The 19,946-nt window shown below is 46.4% G+C and overlaps 1 protein-coding gene across 1 annotated transcript in view; it reads right to left on the reverse strand.

The window, feature by feature from the left end:
- LOC139053110 (uncharacterized) overlaps positions 1 to 11,892 on the reverse strand; it is a 57,305-nt gene extending 45,413 nt beyond the window's left edge. Inside the window, exons 1-2 of the mRNA XM_070530266.1 lie at positions 11,611 to 11,892; positions 9,893 to 10,077 (exon numbers count right to left, since the gene is read on the reverse strand). Coding sequence (XP_070386367.1) covers positions 9,893 to 10,077; positions 11,611 to 11,864 — 439 coding nt within the window. The 5' untranslated portion in view covers positions 11,865 to 11,892. The remainder of the gene's footprint in view (positions 1 to 9,892; positions 10,078 to 11,610) is intronic.
- Between the last annotated feature and the right edge of the window lie 8,054 nt (positions 11,893 to 19,946).

Raw genomic sequence — 19,946 nt, forward strand, 5'->3', positions numbered from 1 at the left:
TATATACGACAGCACGCCGTTCGAAGGTTGGAACAGGAATCTTTATTGCATCCGTCTCGGAGCATATATATACGAAGCAGAGAGGGGGAAAGGGGAAAGGGAGAACAAGGGAAGGATATCAAACGATAAACGCACGTGCCGTCAGCGCTTGCAAGGCAGTCTGATTGCGGCTGACGTCCCTTTACAACAGAAAGAAAGAAAGAAAGAAAGAAAGAAAGAAAGAAAGAAAGAAAGAAAGAAAGAAAGAAAGAAAGAAAGAAAGAAAGAAAGAAAGAAAGAAAGAAAGAAAGAAAGAAAGAAAGAAAGAAAGAAAGAAAGAAAGAAAGAAAGAAGATATTGCTGTTTTAGTTTCTGGGGGCGAATACGTTAGTTGCAATCAAGGTGTGGAAGCGAACCCGAACAGGAACCGATATTTTTAGAACGTGCCTGAACCCGAACTCAACTTGATCTGAAAAAAAATTATAACTGTTACCGGTTCGGCACAAAACGATTCCAGCATATATGGTGCAAGTAGGTGCTCAATTGATACACAAAGGATCCTTCGAAATAGTTACTTTTCAGTCGGCGCACCCCACTAGAACATCGGCATGACTCAAGACTTACGTCATGTGGGAGAGTGGGGATAGACGATAGGTGCGTTCTGCTAACTATGCTAACTTATGCTAGCGGTATACGGCCACCTCGGCAAAGACGCTTGTACTCCCGAATTCGGCCCTGCCAGTTGTACTCCGCCGCCGAAGCGTTGTTTCAAGGGCGCCGCAGAACCAGCGGCGTTTCTGTTGAAGCTCTCACTCCAGCCGTTAGACCAATACGCTATTATTATTATTATTATTATTATTATTATTATTATTATTATTATTATTATTATTATTATTAGAGCAACCGTAACAGGCGGTGTCTTCGAAAAGAGAAAACGAAAAAAAGAACAATTAGTTCATCCGCACCGTTTCCTGCGAATAAACCCTTGCGGTTGCTAATAAACGCCCTCACCTTTTCAGTGCACAGTGTAGCAACGGCTGGAAACGGCACGGAAATGGGCACTTGTTGAGTGCCGCGGTTTAACGCACGTTACACGGTACAAGCAATGTACAGCCCCCACTAGCCCGGTCTTGTATTTCTGAAAATCATTCTAGGGACACACCACGTGTGAAATGGACATGTTTTCTCTGCGCATGGGCAGCGTAACACTGTGTTTAGCAAAAAAAAAAAAAAAACTGTCCTCGTTCATGATTTAGACGCATCAGCGTACTACCGTGCTTTTATTTTTTTTTGTAAGCAGTAAACTGAGCGAAATGTATCTTGCTGTCTTTTTTTTCTTTCTTACAGATGTTTGAAGTTGTAATCCATGTAGCATAATGTTAAGCGGCGTGTTGTCCCAGTCAGCGCACCACCAGTCCTGTAATAATTACTCGACGTAAAATAAAAATTTCCGAACGAGACTGCTGTCAAGGCGTGGAAGGCAAGCCCCAAGAAGACACAGGTGCTCGCACTAATTAACTCTGTCTTTGATACGTACATAAACATTTCTCCGCATATGTGCAATATATTGGTGAAATGAAGGTTGTTGATAAAGAAAACGCCTTACTCATTCTTATCAAGGTGCCGGCTGTTTTCCGATAGCTCTTTTTCATTAAAGATTTCGCTGGAAACGCGGTGATGGCCGCAACGCGAAACGTTTATTTGAGCGGCGAGTATCGTGCACTAAACGACTGTAGAAATAAAAACAAAATTCAAAAAAAAATTAATTCCAACATGGAATAGCGCGGCCGCTGTTGGTGTTACTGGTATCACAACGTCCGGAGCGGCGCTGCCTCCTCAAGGCATCTTACTTGGAGATCATCGCTTAATTTTTATGTGCATGTGATATGCTGGTATATTAGACTTACTAAAGCCTTTCATATATATAGATTGTCACGGTTCACTTGGGACAAGAGCGGAGAGCGGTATTTTTATCGAGACAATTAGGACAAACGCTCATTTCAGGCTTCTTCTCCAACACCTCCCTTGCACACCCGAGGTCGTCGTCTTCGTCGTCACCGTGGTTGGACACAGATGGCGTCGCGACAATTGCCCCCCCCCCCCCCCCCCTTCCAGAAGGAGCATCGTCCCGATGCTCAGCGGGTAGCACCCGGTGGCCAGTGAACCAGAGAGTGTCCATGTCATTCATAAAAATAAGGTTTCATGCGCATCACGTGCACAGTCTCAGGCAGGTCCTGACGGCGCCTCGAGCAGGATGGGCTGTCAGGAACGACTTCATAGTTGACGTCGCTAAGGCGTCGTAGAACCTCGTATGGTCCAAAGTATCGGCGCAGACGTTTCTCCGCGAGGCCTCGGTGGGGTACTGGGGCCCAAACCCAGACTCTCTGACGCATCGATGGTTGATTGTAACGTCGGGCATCGCGGTCTTGCTGGCTAGCTATGCAAACGCGCGCGAGCTGTCTTGCTTCTTCGGCGCGCTCTGTAAAATTTGCGGCGTCAGTCTCGGAATCGCTGGAGTCACGAGCAAGCATAGCATCCAGCATCGTAGTCACTTGACGACCGTGGAGGAGACTGAATGGCGTCATTGTTGTTGTTTCTTGCCGAGCCGTATTATAAGCAAACGTTACGTAGGGTAATATTTGGTCCCAGTTCTTATGTTCCCCATCGACATAGATGCACAACATGTCTGTGAGAGCCTTATTGGGGCGCTCCGTAAGTCCATTGCTTTGCGGGTGATAGGCTGTCATCCTTCTGTGTGCCGTTCCACTGAGGGTGAGTACAGTTCGCAAAAGTTCAGCCGTGAACGCGGTTCCCCTGTCGGTTACGATGACCGCTGGAGCACTGTGCCTCAGGACGAAGTTTTCGATGAAGAACCGTGCGGCTTCGGCTGCTGTGCTGCTCGGAAGTGCCTTGGTTTTAGCATAACGCGTGAGGTAATCTGCCGCGACTATGATACACTTATCTCCGGCAGCAAATATTAGGAATGGGCCCAAAAGGTCCATACCAATTTGTACAAACGGCATTTCCGGCACTGGAACGGGATGTAATAGTCCGGCAGGCTTCATAGGTGGCACTTTTGGTCTCTGACAGTCAAGGCACGTTCGAACGTAGTGCTTCACCTGTGCTGCGAGCCGTGGCCAGTAGTGCTTCTCTTTGATCTGTGCTAATATTCTTGTGTAGCCGAGGTGGCCTGAAGTAGCGTCATCGTGACAGGCCTGCAAGATTTCATTGCGGAGAATTTTACGGACGACTAGTAGATATCTCTTCCCTGTTGAAGAGAATTTCCTCCTAAAAAGAACACTGTTGCGTATGCAGAATGATGACAAGTGCCTTGGGAACAATCCGGGCTTGTTGGTGGTGCGGCCTTCTAAGAAATCAATTAGTGAAGCGAGCTCCTGGTCCTCTTGCTGTTGTTGAGAGATGGTGGCCGCATCAACAACTCCTAAAAAGCCTGCGGATTCGTCATCATCTCCGCCTGATGACTCGATCGGCGATCTGGAAAGGCAGTCAGCGTCTAAGTGCTGCTTTCCCGATTTATCGACCATTGTCATGTCGTACTCTTGAAGCCGTAGGCTCCAGCGTGCCAAACGAGCAGCTGGATCTTTCATGTTGGTCAACCAATAGAGAGAATGGTGGTCACTTATGACTTGAAATGGGCGGCCGTACATGTACGGGTGGAACTTGGTAACTACCCATACTACAGCCAAGCATTTCTTCTCTGTGGTGGAGTAGTTCGAGTCGGCACGTGACAGTGTTCTACTCGCGTGAGCGATGACTCGCTCAGCGGCGTCTTACCGGTGAGCAAGGATGGCGCCTAGACCCACGTTGCTGGCATCGGTGTGGATCATTGTCGGCGCATCCACGTCAAAGTAGGCAAGAACAGGCGGAGTTTGTAGACGGTGCTGAAACTCGTTGAATGCCGCCTCCTGCTCCTCGTCCGACACAAACGTGACATCTTCTCTGGTTAGGCAGGTGAGCGGTGAGGCGATGCGTGCAAAACCCGCATTAATCACCGGTAATATGCGCATAGGCCCCGGAAGCGTCTGACTGCCTTCTTGTCTGTAGGCCTTGAAAACTTTGCGACGGCTGCGATTTTCTCAGGATCAGTCTCTGACACCTGTGTGGCTTACAACATGGCCCAAAAACTGTAGTCCTTCATCGCCAAAGTGGCACTTTTCAGGTTTTAAGGTAAGCCCAGCGGACCGTATGGCTTGAAGAACTGACTGTAGCCGTCTGAGATGTTCATAAAATGTGGCAGAATAAACAATGACATCGTCTAGGTAGACTAAGCAACTCTTCCCCTTAAGGTCTGAGAGAACAGTATCCATTAGCCTTTGGAACGTGGCTGGGGCGGAGTACACACAAAAAAGGAGAACTTTGAATTCATAGAGCCCATCAGGCGTCACAAAAGCAGACTTTTCGCGATCCCGCTCATCGACCTCTATTTGCCAGTATCCACTTTTTAAGTCCATGGATGAGAAGTAACATGCATGTCGTAGCCTGTCGAGGGAATCGTTGATGCGTGGTAAGGGATACACATCTTTTTTCGTAACGCGATTAAGCTTGCGATAATCGATACAACACCGCAGGCTATCATCTTTTTTCTTAACGAGTACCACGGGCGATGCCCAAGGGCTCTTTGACGGCTAGATGGCATCATCTTCTAGCATTTTCTTGACTTGCTGCTGTATTGCTTCACGCTCTTTCTCAGCCACACGATACGGAAGCTGTCGGATGGGTATTGCTGTTTCCTCCGTAATGATGCGGTGTTTCGTCAGTGGTGTTTGACACACTCGGGACGTTGTAGAGAAGCAGTCCTTAAAATCGTCAAGCAGTTCCCTGAGACTTTGTTTCTGTTGCGGCGCTAAACCTGGGTCAACGTCGACGACGGGCGCATGTGGCACGGTATCAGTGGTCGATTCCTCTTTTACAGCAAAGCAGTGTTGAACGTGGTCAATTTCGCCAAAAAATGCCACAGCGGTGTCTTTACTGATGTGCCGGCGTTCATTGGTGAAATTTGTTAATAGTACCTCTGTGCGACCACCGATTAGGTTGACGATACCGCGAGCGATGGCAACACCCTGATAGAACAGAAGCGCAGTTAATTCTTCGACTACACCGTCCTTGTTCAACTGTTCTTCACAACTGACGGAGACAAGACTGCATGATAGTGGTGGTATGCAGATGTCGTCGTCGGCAACACGTAACGACGTACGTTGGCGCTCTCTGTCGTGGCTCGTGTCTGTACTAGTTGACAAGGTCATCTCGCCGTCCCGTATGTTAACCACGGCTCCGTACTCCCGCAAGAAGTCTATTCCAAGGATGAGTGATCTGCAGCACTCCTTTAAAATGATAAAAGGGGCGCAAAAGCTGTATTTCCTATCTGCAGCCGTGCAGTACATTTTCCTGTAGGTGTCGTTATCTGGCCCCCGGCATTTCGAATATAAGGGCCCATCCATTGCATTTTGACTTTGTTAAGCTGGTCTGCCAAATGCTCACTCATAATGGAAACGCCTGCGCCAGTATCATTTAAAGCTATCACGTCGTGGCCATCAATCGTTAAGAGTAGTTCGGCACTCACAAATTCGTCGGCGTTCCGTTTCTCCGGCTTGCTCTGCTCGTTTGTCTGTAATGTTGGGGGACTTTCGGCTGTTCGATGACTTGCAACCTTCCCCCCCCCCCCCCCCCGGAGGTCGCTGATTTCAGTTTCCCCGCCGTAGGCTTGGAAATTGGCCTCTCACCACGTCGGCGAAACTGCGATCGTTCGGCGAAGAATAACGTAACGGAGACGGCGAGCGCGAGCGGAGGTTAGCTGAGCTGCCTTGTTCCCGAGTGACACCGTCGTCGAAGCGTGGATGTCTATCTGGAAACTATCGCAGAGTGGCAGGTCACATTTCCTGGATGCCACCCTGGCGATGAGGGAGAAAACGATAAATATGCCCTGGTGCGGCACAGTGAAAACACAATGGTCGGCGATCAGCGGTGCGCCATACGTCGGTCCTGCGAAGCTGAGGTCGCCTGAAATGCTCCCTCTATATCCAGGCAGCAATAGGTGGCCGCCGGTGGTACTGCTGTACTGGCACGGTAGAAAACGGGCGACGTACAGCGTCTGCGTAGCTGTATGTGCGCGGCTCGAAGCGTGGGTCGGGACACGGTTCAGGGAGTGGCTCAGGTGATGCAAATGCTTGCCGGATTTCTTGGTGGACAACTTCAGCGACCGAAGCAACAGTAAACTCCTTCGGTACCACAGTTTGCTTCGCAATCTTCTCGCGCACAATGTCTCTTATTAGTTGACGCATCGAGGTCTCGCCTGTCACTGTCAGTACTGCGGCTCCTACAGGCGCATCGTTAGTCAGGCGTTCGTATTGCCAGCAACGCTGTTGCAGCGCCCGCTCGATTGCTGTGGCTTCCCTAATGAATTCTTCCACTGTTGTGGGCGGGTTGCGTACGAGACCAGCGAATAGCTGTTCTTTGACGCCGTGCGTGAGATGGCTCAGCTTCTTCGAATCAGGCATGTTGGGAGCCACGTGGCGAAACAAACGAGACATGTCCTCGGCAAACATCGAAACACTTTCGTTGGCCTTCTGAATGCGCAGCTCGAGAAGGCGTTGTGCATTATCTCGACGATCACTGCTTCCGAAGGTATCAAGTAGCTGACGGCAAAATTCGTCCCACGTTGTCAAATGTGCCTTTCGCTGTTGGAACCACGTCCTTGTGCTACCTTCAAGAGCGAAATACACATTGGAAAGCTTCTCGTCCGGACGCCACTGATTGACCTTAGCTACGCGTTCGTACTTGTCCAGCCAGTCTTCGGCGCCTTCGTACGTGTCACCGTGGAAGTTTGTGGGGACTACATTGTTTTGAACAGTCACCCGCGCTGGAATTGCAAGCGCCATTTCTGGAGCCGGTGAGGTCGCTGACAAAGTTCCTTGCAAGAGGCTGAATTCCGGGCACAGACCTTGCAGGGGGCGGCATGCGCGTTGCACAGGTGTCTCGACGCGTGGATGATGTCTTGAAGGGCTGGATGCAGGGCTACTCGCAGGAGTCGTCCCTATCATTAGGCGATGATGCGATACCCAGCACGTCCACCAGTGTCACGGCTCACTTGAGACAAGAGCGGAGAGCGGTATTTTTATCGAGACAATTATATGGACAAACGCTCAATTCAGGCTTCTTCTCTAGCACCTCGCTTGTGCACCCCGAGGTCGTCGTCTTCGTGGTCGGGCACAGATGGCGTCGCGGCAATATATATATATATATATATATATATATATATATATATATATATATATATATATATATATATATATATATATATATATATATATATATATATTCACAAATATTTTTTCCATTCTGCAATGTTGTGTCCCTAAATCGCAATGCGAAATTTCCAAAAAAGGAAAACCTCTACGATAATCCAGTTGTGACCACGACACTTTGCGCTTACAAATCCATTTCTTAAACGTCTCGGAATACTAGTATTCTTTAGTCGAGATAGACGAAGATAGAAATTCTCGAATACTAATCCAGTATTCTCGATTCTTATGCAAAGGACTTATGCAAACGGCTTATGCAAAAGGCTTACCCAAACGAGACTCGTCTATGTGATTCTTGTTTAGCAGGCCGACAACTGTGCAGATGATCGTGTTCCCCAACGAACACACGGAGGAGTTTAAATATGCACAATAGTTGCTAGCCATTTAGGAAGCAGGTATCGTATTAGATAGCCCATGAATTCGCTGTTTCATCATCATCATCATCATCATCATGGTTACGCCCACTGCAGGACAAAGACCTCTCCCACACTTCTCCTAATTTAATTCGCTGTTTAGATTTAGACAAATAAATATATTGTTTGACCAATCTCATGATGTGTGCATTTTTTCAAAACGTTGCGCGGCGCTGCAATGTTGCCCTTCGTTCTCTTTCAATTAGCGCCTGTGCACTCCATTGCATGTACTTGGGATTCTCCTGACCCCTTCTCCCCCTTTTTTTTTCAATGTCATCGTGCACCAGATGTGATCGTACTACATCACTGTGTACAGTATGAAATGATGCAAACTAGCCTTTTGTAGCCGAACAGGATCTGCGAAATTTTTCGTCTCACTTTTTCTAGAAATTGGAAATATTCTATATTTTACTCGATATTTGGCGGTAGACTTTTTTTTTTCGCTCTCAAATACTAGTATTCGATCTTGCTAATCAAACACCCCCACAGATTTCCTATGTTCTCCCTGCACTCAGTAGTGATGACAATAAAAGGAATCGCGAGAACGGTGCAGCACGCGTTGATATCGCGCGCGCACACCCTTGCGACGACACTGCCTAAGACGACTGTCGTTTTGTGCGTGCCTGCTGCAACTTTACAAGATTACACTCTACTGATATTCGTGTAAAAAAAAAACATTGATTTGCTTTCCCATGGGCCAGGAAGCCCACCTCTTCCGCCTCCTGGCAACAATGCCTACCCATGCACCATGCGGACAAGTCAATAGCACTCTCCAGCAGTTCGCCATACAGGGCAGGATAAAGTTTACTCTGCTGAATCGGCTCGTGACCCGTTATAAATTTTTTATTTCTCCAAAGCGGAACTGAAGCGGAACAAAATCGAAGTGCGCTGCACCCGAACCTGAGCCGAACCGGTATTTTTTTTTTGTTTTCAGTTCGACTCCTTGGTTGCAACAACAGTCGCATAGGGCATATAGAGTGATTCGTCTTTTTCAGATGACTTGTCTGAAGAGTGGAATCGCAAATGACTTGAACGATAAAGCTTTATGTCCAGACAGCTTAGGTGAGATATCCAATAATTATCGTTGTATTCACTGACTCCAGTGTACTTGTTGTAATCGCGGAATTGAAGTCCCGCCGTAGTAAAGTCATGGCGGGTATAATGGTAGCTATTCCTTCCAATTCTATGTTAATGCCGTCATTCACTCTTCACGGCCGCCTGATGCCTTTGCTAACGGGGGCGGAGCGGCCTGTGTGGCCACTTAAGATTCGCGAAAAGGACTCAGCCCATGTCTGATTTCCCGCATATGCGCATCTAGCGAATACTTTCCAGGTATCTGCCCTTAAAACGTGCTGCAAAACTCACTGGCGTTTCAATTAGCAGTTTCTCAAAAGCATCCGTCTAACAGTATAGCACAATGTTATCAGAAATGCCAAGATATTTTTTAGGAAATTTTCAGGATGGATAACTCCTAACCAGCGAACGTGTATCTTAGAAATTTTGCGAAGTGTACACGAATTCACTAGATTGCAATTGCGCCCTATATTTACGAATTAAATAAGTTGTTTAGTGAACCTTTTAATTAACCTCTTCTTAGACATTCGGAATTTCCGCCTCTTGCAAAAGTCCACCTGAGAAGGCAAGAAAACGCTATTTAATTAAAGGGGTTGAGCGCAGGGACACACGAAAACCAGAGAAGCGCCTGAGCGTCCAATGCGCCTTCTTTGTTCTTGTGTTTCCCAGCGCCCGACCACAGTCAGTCAAGATGTGCTAACAAGCCCACATCGCCGCCATTGTTCATTATTTAGTTGTCACATGCACTTTCGTTTAATGCGTTCAATTTTTTTTTCTAGAGCAGGTGGTATAATGACATTGATAATCGATACCCACAGCGGTAGCTTAGCGGCTATGGCGTTGCGATTCTGAGCTCGAGGCGGAGAGCACTGGTTCGATCCCGGCCGCAGCAGCCGCACCGCGATAGGAAACGAAGTGCAAACACGTTCGCGCACTTAGATTCAGGTGCACGTATAAGGCACCTTAAGGCACCTCAGGTGATCAAAATTAATTCGGAGCCCCTTACTGTGGCGTGCCTCAGAATTCGATCTTGGTTTTGGCAAGTAAAAACCTCATAATTCTTTTTCCATATTTCGCGGTATCGAAACGAAGAAACAAATCGCTCACCTGCGGCAGCAAAGGCCGACGTTCCCTGTGCGAGTGGGGACATCGGCTCGGGCGCCACGGCGTCGCCCGAATTCCACTGCGACGGAGGGGCAATGTGCAGACCGAGGACAGGGCCGGCAGGATCGACGTCGTTCTCGTCATCAGACATCAGCTGGTGGCCCGTGGATTCGGCGGCTGCTTGCGCCCTGTCGGCACAAGCACGCGCGCACCGTTGGCACAGACAGACAGACGCGCGCGCTTACACCCCGGGGCCGCACTTCTGAGATGCGCTTAGGCGGAGGAGGAAGAAACATCGGAGAATCGGGCAAAAAGAACTACAGGGCAGTCAGACGACTAGACTGGACCCAGAAGAGACGACAGGACAATCTTTTCCATCATTTCTGTCTTCTTATAATAGTGGTGTGTGGTCTTTATTTTTTATTTTTTTCCCCTAAGTGCTGGAAATGTCCTAAATGTTCCACGCTCCAACTAGCTCAGCGCTAATATTTAAGTACTCCTAAGGGTTACATCCTCGCAAATTTCCAAGCATTTGAAATGTCGCGCTTTTTTATACGACCGATCTCCGAGCCTGAGAGTGTTCAATCGTGCGAAATCGAAGGCCACCTGTGTGTGAAGTGACTCGCTGACGCAGGAATTTGAGCCAATATGTGTAGGTGCTTTTTGTGAAAACGTACGAATTTTCAGCTGATGTACCGTGACCGGCATAGTCCGTCACGTAAACGAAAAATGGTGCGGGCGAACAGATGTGTTATCTGCATTTACACTCAAGCACAAAGGTCTGACAAATGCTGCGTAAATGAAAAAGAAAAGTTTAAATAAAAATAAACAATGGCATGTGCAAAGTTGCAGTAATGACGGCCACAACCCATGGCGGCTAGAACAGTCAGCTATGGAGGACAACCCAGTTTTCTTGCAACTTGTAAGAACGAACTGCTACGTTTGCATGAATTCGACTGTGCTCCGCGTAACAATCAATAGACGGGACGTGTGGAAAAAACGAAATGACCAGGCTGTCATGCCACCCGATAGACATTCTAAGAGACTTGGAGCATTGTCCTAGAGCCTACGTTGTATTACCAGGTGAACACTTTGTATAATACCACTCTGATATTAGCGATGCGCCAACTGGCCCGAATGTGTTACAATGCAGAAGCCGCTGCAACAATCAGATAGAGTTCCTTCACGATCATTATGCTGGATGATTTTTTAGAGAGTTTTTAAGTGTTCGCGAGAAATAATTAACGCAAAAAATTAGATGGAAAATGCTAACAATATAGCAGAAAAAATATAAGGACCACTGTAGAGAGTGCACACCGGGCAAAGACTGCTTTCGGCCTCGTGGTTTTGTCACGTTTTCCGCATAGACAAATATTGGATATCGGTTTCCTTACGAAGAACATCAAAGCTAAGCAACTTTAACGCTTCCTCCCCGATTCTCTAAATACAATGAAGCTCAAGCACAGCAAGTACGCAGTATTTACAATATGGCACGGGTTATAATTACGTCGCCACAAAAGTACAGCCACGACTTACGCAGCAGCAGCTGCAACCGTATTGTACGTAAAGTTGGAGATCTGTGGCCTCCTCCCTCCCGTTGCGCACAACAAGTGCTCCGTTCAGCCCATTAAACAAGGCAGCTGCAGGCACGGACACGTATAAGCACGGTCTGCGGACGAGAAGAAAAAAGAAAGAAGCGCGAGTAGAGGCTGCGCGATCACCTCCTCAGGGCCACTTGCTTGGCCATGACCCGCTGGCGTTCGGCAATGAGCTCGCACTTCTCGCAGGTGCACTCCCGAAAGGGACAGTGGCGCTTGTGACCGCGCACCAATCGGCGGCGGCCGTGGTTCCGGCAGCGGGCGCACTTGGGCTGCCGGCCGGTCGGGGAGCGCAGGGCGCAGGCCGCGGGCAGAGCGGCCGCCACCGGTGCGCCGGACGCGGCGTAGCGCGCCGGCGTCGTTGGACCGCCGTTCATATCGGCCCGCACGGTGGACGCAGTGTGCCCGAAGAATCGCCAACATCGCCGACAGCGACGAGCGCACGCGAGCAACGCGGCGGGGAAAGGGTGGGCGGGGGGAAAGGGAGCACGAGCGCCGGTGCGAACGCCAGAGGCACTTCTTCCCCCCCCCCCCCCCCCCACGTAGCGCGGAGATCATGACGCAGATGATGGCGACGACTCCGGACGACGATTGGACACAGCGGCAACTGCGAAGAGAGATATGTCACGTGGCCCAGCTGCGCGGATTTATTTGAACATCGACCGGCCTGCCCGCATCGTTTACTACTTTTTATTCTCGACACGCGTGCCTATTTCCTTAAGGGCAAGATATAGTCCGGCGTAACGCGCGCGCGCGGCCACGCGCGTCGCGGTTAAGCGACGTCGGTGAAAAACGCGCACTCTACAGGGCAAGATATAGTCCGGCGTAACGCGCGCGCGCGGCCACGCGCGTCGCGGTTAAGCGACGTCGGTGAAAAACGCGCACTCTACAGTTCGGCGTCACGGCGTAGCCGGCGTGCCCAGGCGCGCTTGGCGAACTCAACGCCGCCGGCGCGGAGATAGAGCGTGTTCTATTTCACGCGGCTGACGCTAGACCAGAATGCACTGCGCGCTGTAGCGGCAGCGAGCAGAAGGCAGAATGGCGGCCTGCGGTGCGCGTACTGACAGTGCGGCTGTGGTTTTTTCAACATCCGTGCGGGATGACAGCGCGAGTGAGGACGCCTGCTTGAAGCGATTTGCAATCTTCCATGTGTATACGATGTGAAACGCATGGACTACCGCGACACAGAGCGCAAGAACAACGCGTGGGAAGCTATACGAAAGCAGTGTGGTCTCGCCACAGGTAAGCTGCATTTCGCAGCTCCTGTACTAGCTGGTGGTAGTCGCCGAGTTGAGGGCGCTTGTCGAATAGCTTTCGCATGTACATACATGGTCCGCTTCCGTTTTTGACGTAGCCGAAGTACTAGCAATATGAGTGCGATGTTCTGGCTGTCAGGCACGGCGGCCGCATTTCGATGGGGGCGAAATGCGAAAAACACCCGTGTGCTTAGATTTAGGTACACGTTAAAGAAGCCCAGGTCAGAAAGAAAGTGGATTTCGCACGTAAAACCTTGTTTTTTTTTTCTGGCTGTCAGGACAAGTTAACGCCATCCCGCAAAAGTTTTTATTTTAGCGCACTAACAGCGCGCGGAACGAGAAGCGCGCGCGCTACCCGAACGACGGGCATGCGCCATGTAAACAGCTGTTCGCCGCGGCGAAGTTGCGCTCCCGGACGCACAGATGGCGCCAGCCTCGAGCTGCGCGCGCACGCCGAACTCTAGAGGAAGCAAATTTCTTGCACCCCTGGCGTCGCTAGCGCAGCGTATCCGACTTCGCCTGCCGCGGCCTGGCGCGCCGAGAACGCCGAACTATATCTTGGCCTTTACGCAGCCTCGCAGCAAACATTCGAACCTCCTCCTCATTTCCTGCCTAAAACATTGGGGGTTCTCCGTAACACTCATGAGCATATTGGAGAACAAAGTAACAGCCATTTCAAGAAAATAATTCCCGTCTGCTGCATTTTTGAAGCGTTTTATCATGCCATGCTCCTGCAAACTGCAAATAATTTGCCATGAATCCATGCTCGATGCCTACTAAAACGACAAATGACATCGCTAGTGGTGTTTCTGATACAAAGTAACACCTCTTGGGTTGTGAGCATGCAGGGGCGAAATACCCGGGCTTTCGATGGCATCGATTCGAAACCTGTTATTGGATTAGATAAGTCCTCGGAAGACGGTCACGTTCCGTGCTCGGACATACTGCAGCTTTGACCTTTGTCTTTGACCTTTGTCACCGTTTGTCTTCAAGAAATAAATCCTCGAAATCTGCAGCAAAACGCATTCCACTTCCATTTAAAATTTTTCCGTACTTGGTGAAAAGGTAGACAAAACCCGGGGGCCCTACGCCGACCAAAGTAATTTTTTTTTTAAATTTTGCGTTGGTCGGTGTAGTGCCCCCGGGTTTTGTTTACCTTTTCACCATGCTCCATCCGACCAGACGGGCTTCCGTCAAACAGTGAACTTCATTTTTCCGTGCTGTGTAAATATGCAGGATATGAAAAAACTGTTCGCCTGATTCCTTTTGCGGCACATTCTTTTAGTGCGCATTTCTAGAAAGTGGCACAAAGTAAGAATGTTTCAAGGAAAAGCTTAGGCTTTGAGTAATGGCCGACTTAAATTCTGTAGTTACAGTATGCCCCTAAAGTCACTATATATAAAAAAATTAGTGAAACTGTTAAATAGCAGTTGTATTGGCGATCATCGCGCAAGTTCTCCTATCTGGCTGTGATTTGAAGCTGAAGACCTCAAATTTATATATATATATATATATATATATATATATATATATATATATATATATATATATATATATATATATATATATATATATATATATATATATATATATATGCTATTTTTACTTTTTAATAATCCCAGATCACAGAAACACGCGGTATATTCACACGAGAGCACGAGTGAAACCATCCACCTCACGCAGTAAGTCAATGGCCTACATTAATGCAACACAAATTTCGCTAAATTTCACTAGCGCATGTCCTCAGCCTCATTGATTACAACGCACCTCCAGGTGACTGATTGCCGCCTGTTTAAGGGAGTATCTGGGGTATCCCAGAAGTTCCATTGCCCTGGGGAGTGGCGTCAACTCTCGTACTAACTTTCCACAGGTCTGGAGTGTCAGAAGCGCCACGGTAAGCGCCCCACGCAGCCGAAGCACACAGGCATACGTTGAAGGCGCGGAGTAACCCGTCTGCACTTTTCACAAAGGCTGTACTCCCCCGAGCGAACGTATATAGACCAAGGATTGGGCAACGAAGTCAACTTTCTTCTCCCTCTGTGGATACAACTCGGAATGGTTTATTTTTTCTCGCTTATCAAACTTTTTCGACAGACAAAACATTCTATCTGGTGCTCTGTTCGGCTTTCGTAAAGGTAGGTCAACAGTAACTGCTTTGCTCACACTCAAGGAGCATGTACTAAAAAACATAGAAAGAAATCTCTTCACATTGGCACTATTCATTGATTTCAGTAAGGCATTCGATTGTATAAATCATAAAATTTTGCTATGGAAATTATCACAGAATGGCATTAGAGGTATTCCTTTAGCATTATTTGAGTCTTACCTTACTAATCGAAAACAATCAGTATGTATAAAACACGAAAAGTCAAGTTTTGTTCCTTTAGTAAATGGCGTGCCACAAGGGAGCGTACTAGGTCCTATACTTTTTAACCTTTATATTAACGACATTACTAATATTGATACAACTGTAAAATTTATCGTGTATGCCGATGACACTAATCTTCTCATTTCTGGTCCGAATTCACAAGAATTAATAGAAAAATGTAACTTTCTACTCAATAAGCTATCTGAATGGTCAGTCGCTAATTGCCTAAAAATAAACCCTACGAAAACAAAAGTAATGTTATTTCGCGCAAAAAATAAAGTTATTACTAGTAATCAAACCTTAGTGTGTGCGGGTAAAGAACTGCAAATTGTCGATGAACATAAAATATTAGGCGTCACTTTTTCCTCGCACCTTACTTGGGATAAACATGTTGAAAATATCTGCACAAAAATGTCTGCTATCATAGGCGTTGTGTCTCGATGTCGGCGTCTTCTTCCAACCAAAGCAAAACTGAACATTTATTATGCCTTATTTTTTTCCCATTTAAATTACTGTAGCTTAGTGTGGGCGACTACAGGAAAGACAAACATCATGAAAATCCTTTCTTTGCAAAAGAAAATGATTCGGCACATTGACAACATGGGTTATCTGGAAACAACGCGGCCAGCGTTCCTAAAGCATAAAATTATAAAAATAGAATATTTCTACACGTTTCGCCTTCTAAATTCATTTTATTTCTCAAATACTGCCTTCAAAAATTTCCTAGTGTCTACTGCATCTTTGACACCAAAATTCAATTCTTCCAATACGAGAAATAGTGATACATGGTATGTCCCGTGGTTTCGAAATAAATATAGCCTACAGTCATTAAAACATAATCTACCACATATATTAAATAACTATAAAGGTACATATACCTCTTCATCGAAGGAACTGCGAATGCATTTTGTAAACATGTGATCAGTGATTGTTTATCGTTCTTTCAGAGGCAACTGTACGCGTTACTGATATTGTAACCCATACACATGTAATTCTATCTTCTGGTGTATCGAATGGGTGTTTTTTTCTTTTTAGTCTGTACTATCTACTCTCTATAACAGAGCGACTTGTATTAGTCTTATTATTAACCCTTACACACATACTTCCATTTTTTCTGATGTATCAATTATGTATTAATTATGTTTTTTTTTCTCTTAGTCTTTATATTATTTTCGGTCTTGCTATTGTGCATTTATGTAATTTATTTATTCTGAGTGTCTAACAATGTTACAATTTTGATGCAACCACCATGTATGCCTTGTAATGGACCATCGGCCTAGTCAAGCTGTTTTCCAACAGCTTTTAGCCTATGGTATCCACCAGAACACTTTGTATTTCTGGAAATAAAAATTGAATTGAATTGAAAAAAAATGGTGGACTGGTGGTGCAGTCCAAACGGAGCACTGCGGAATTGCCAGCGCACTCAGCAACTTAAGTCTGTGCCTCTGAGATGCGAAGAAAATTTCTGCGGGGATTCTGGTCCGTGTGCTCTTTCTTGCTCGAGGGTGCACATCGGCCTTCCACGTAGTTTTTGACCGCAGTTCTAAGACAACACCTTGTTTTCTAAGCGCGTGCCGTAACTAATGACAACACATGCCTAATTTGCTAATTTTCTACGCTTGCAAGGCTGCGAAGTCCTCTTGTAGATGAGAATGCTTCAGCGCTAGAAGCATGTAATACTGTAGTGATCACGGCGAACAAAACAGATCGCTGCATGCCTAGCGCACTGCAGAAAAATTGCAATAAGACTTTGCAGTGCTTGAACTTGAAGTCAAGAGCAGTACGCAGATTGTTGAGTAAGCAACGTATGTACATGGCAGCGAAATGCGCAGATCCGATACACAGAGAAACACCGTGGCGGCAGGGTATACACAGTATTCAATTCATGGAAGTAGAGTAAGAAATAAATCGGAAGTGCATCCACAGGTGCCAATAAGCAGGATAATTTAATTACATTATTTAACAAAATAATGTGACTAAATGACAAATCATTGGAAGAACAGCAAAGTATTATTTTCATTACGTAATCCTGTTCTGAAAGAACTCACAAATTAGTTGCATTTGTTTACGGAGGGGAGGAAACAAGTTGTCGCTCACTATTTTGGCCACTTTAACAGAACCGATGCCCTATCATTGCGAAACAACGGCTCCCTAACGGGTCCCTATAAATCCTCACATAATGCTTTTAAAGCTTCGTCGTAACTTTAGTATTGTGCACCGGATTTCGCGATTTGCGCGAAAGTCACCTTAGACACGCTTGTCGGTGCAAACTTACATAATTTATCTTCATGGATAACAATTACAAGTTTAAGTAGAGAACCCTTTGGGCGTGCGAAAAACAGATCGAAGCTCAAGGCGCAAAAAAAAAAAGGAAACGGCGTCACGGTCAAACGTGCTTCAGTACGGAGGGCCACACATTACTTGCCCTTATAGCGCTTCAACGCACATGTGATCTACAACGTTATCACGGAGAAAGTAGCGGAGGCACATTCAAAAGACATGCATACTACGGATCGTTCTCCCCGATAAGCTCTGCCCAGAAATCTGTCTTCTACCTCGCTCGTTCCCCAGAGAGAAAGGAATAACAATCAACGCAGTTTTGCGAACATGCAGTGCTTCGCTCGTAGCCATTTTTAGCTAAATTTCTGCACCAACGAGAAGGGACAGACGAAACATAAAGACAGACAAATATTGATCAACTTCGTCAACTCCTAAAACTATTACAAGTTTTGACAGCCCTTTGAACAATATCCTCGTTCCTAACAATGACAAACGGCTCTAACTCGTTCAACTGCATAATTTGCTTTTCCACCACATCGGTCCTCTTTTCGCAACAACCGCGTGAAGTGGCTAGGTTGATGAATGCACCACTATTTCAAGATCGAACGCGACGTACAGAATCAGACACTCGCTCATGCGTTCAGAAAGCAAAATAGGTCATAAAAAGTGTTAACTTAAATGTCGGCCGCAATGGTAACTCGCGCGTTGCTTATACGAAACTTGACAATTGTTCCTAAACGCACAAAGTTACTGCTGTGCTAGATGTTCTGTTTATTGAAACGGGTAAAGCAAAGACAATGCGGGCACAATTCAAGGGGCTGAGTTACAGGTTCGGTCGCTTCCAGACAACCAATACACGCTACATTGGGACCACATGTTTCGTTCCTACAGACGGCCAGCGAAGAAACAACGACCATGCAGCTGCGTTATCAACGGGAAGAAAAATAGGAAAATGAAAATTCAGAAGAAAAAGAACTTACAACGCCTTATAATAAATAGTAAAAGAATATTACGCAGGTGGTTAGGAGGAGCGGGCTGGTCAGAAAGAGAAATGAGAATGTCTTCGCGAGGCAAACATTGCCCCAAGTTTCTATGAAGACCAGAAAAAGTGGAATACGTTAGATTTTCCTTTCTTTTCATTCCTTTTCTTTTCTGTGTTTTTGTGATGATGTTCAAACGCAGCAAGAATACATTAGTAATGCTTTCCTTTATGCAGATTTACTCTTGATCATCACGGTAATTCTTTTTTTTTAAGCTCCAAAATGTGAAAGCCTAAGCCACTTTAAAGCAAGGAACGCATGCATAAAGCTTTCGCTACAAAAACGTTCGCTAAAGTGATTTTGAGGCGTCTGGTACAAGTTGCCGGCCGATTTTCCAGTCTTTCTTTTCTTTTCTTTCTTGCTTCTTTTTTTGCTTTCTCATATCTTACATTTTCACATGACACTTTGCGGAGTCAGGTAAATAGACATATACGAACTAGATACCAATTTTTTTCTTACTTAGAACGTCATAGAATATGTATCAAAGACCGCAAGAAGGCAAACATCTGCACTTGTTTACGACGCTCCTTCGCGTTCAAATTACAAACTTTGATAGCGTTTAACTTAAAACATGGGCCGCTATCTTGTGCACGTTCGAAAAGCCGACGTTCGATTTCGCCTCGCGCGATTGTCCAGGCTGCGCCGATGTCGCGGCCTCGGCCAATCTAGTCCAATCGCTTGAGGCGAAATCGAACGTCGGCTTTCGAACGCGTACAAGATAGCGGCCATGATTTTACCACGACAGCAGTGAAAACCTTGAAACATGGTTTGGTCTGCTATGCCTCGTCGTGCCATTATACGTGCATCGCCTAATTAGTGCTGGATGGAAAAATAATCAGCAATATAAGCAGTACATAACATAAGTAATATAAACGTAAGTATGACTATTGTTTCAAACTGTGTAAATTGCCAAAATCACAGCCTGTTCGCGGACTGAAATGTGGCTTTGCCACGCGATTTTTGTCGTTGTTCATTCATTTTTTTTTAAAGAAAGTAATATCCAACTAAGCGCACGCATTGTTTCAGTGTAGACTTTGCGTCTTGTATTTTAATAAGCAATCTGGATGAAAACCTTTGGCCTTTAAGGTTATATTTACCGTACTACCTTAATAAACTTATATCGTGCTGAACTGTCAGACCATTATTGGCAATAAACTGTACCACCATTCAAAACTTTCATGGCACGTTGAATATTGCGAATTAATGAAAAATACCGACTTCGATTTTCAAATTGTTATACCCCCGTACAGTCAATGAACTTCATAGGTGTGCTCATAAGTTGAAATCGCATTTTGGGCGGTTGCCTGTATACTTGTGACCTGAAACACTGAGAACGCATTTGTTTAAAAACGAATTCAGCAGCATGTTACACTCCTGTAACACGTAAATACGAAGGGGCGCGATAACGTATGTCTATTCCAAACAAAAAGTATTCCAAACTCCGGACGTCAAAATGACGCGACTGTTTCTGCGTACGGGGGCGGGAACGTGCGACGTTTTTCAATCTAGCCAATC

Source organism: Dermacentor albipictus, unplaced genomic scaffold, assembly GCF_038994185.2.
Source record: "Dermacentor albipictus isolate Rhodes 1998 colony unplaced genomic scaffold, USDA_Dalb.pri_finalv2 scaffold_73, whole genome shotgun sequence".
Classification (NCBI taxonomy): domain Eukaryota; kingdom Metazoa; phylum Arthropoda; class Arachnida; order Ixodida; family Ixodidae; genus Dermacentor; species Dermacentor albipictus.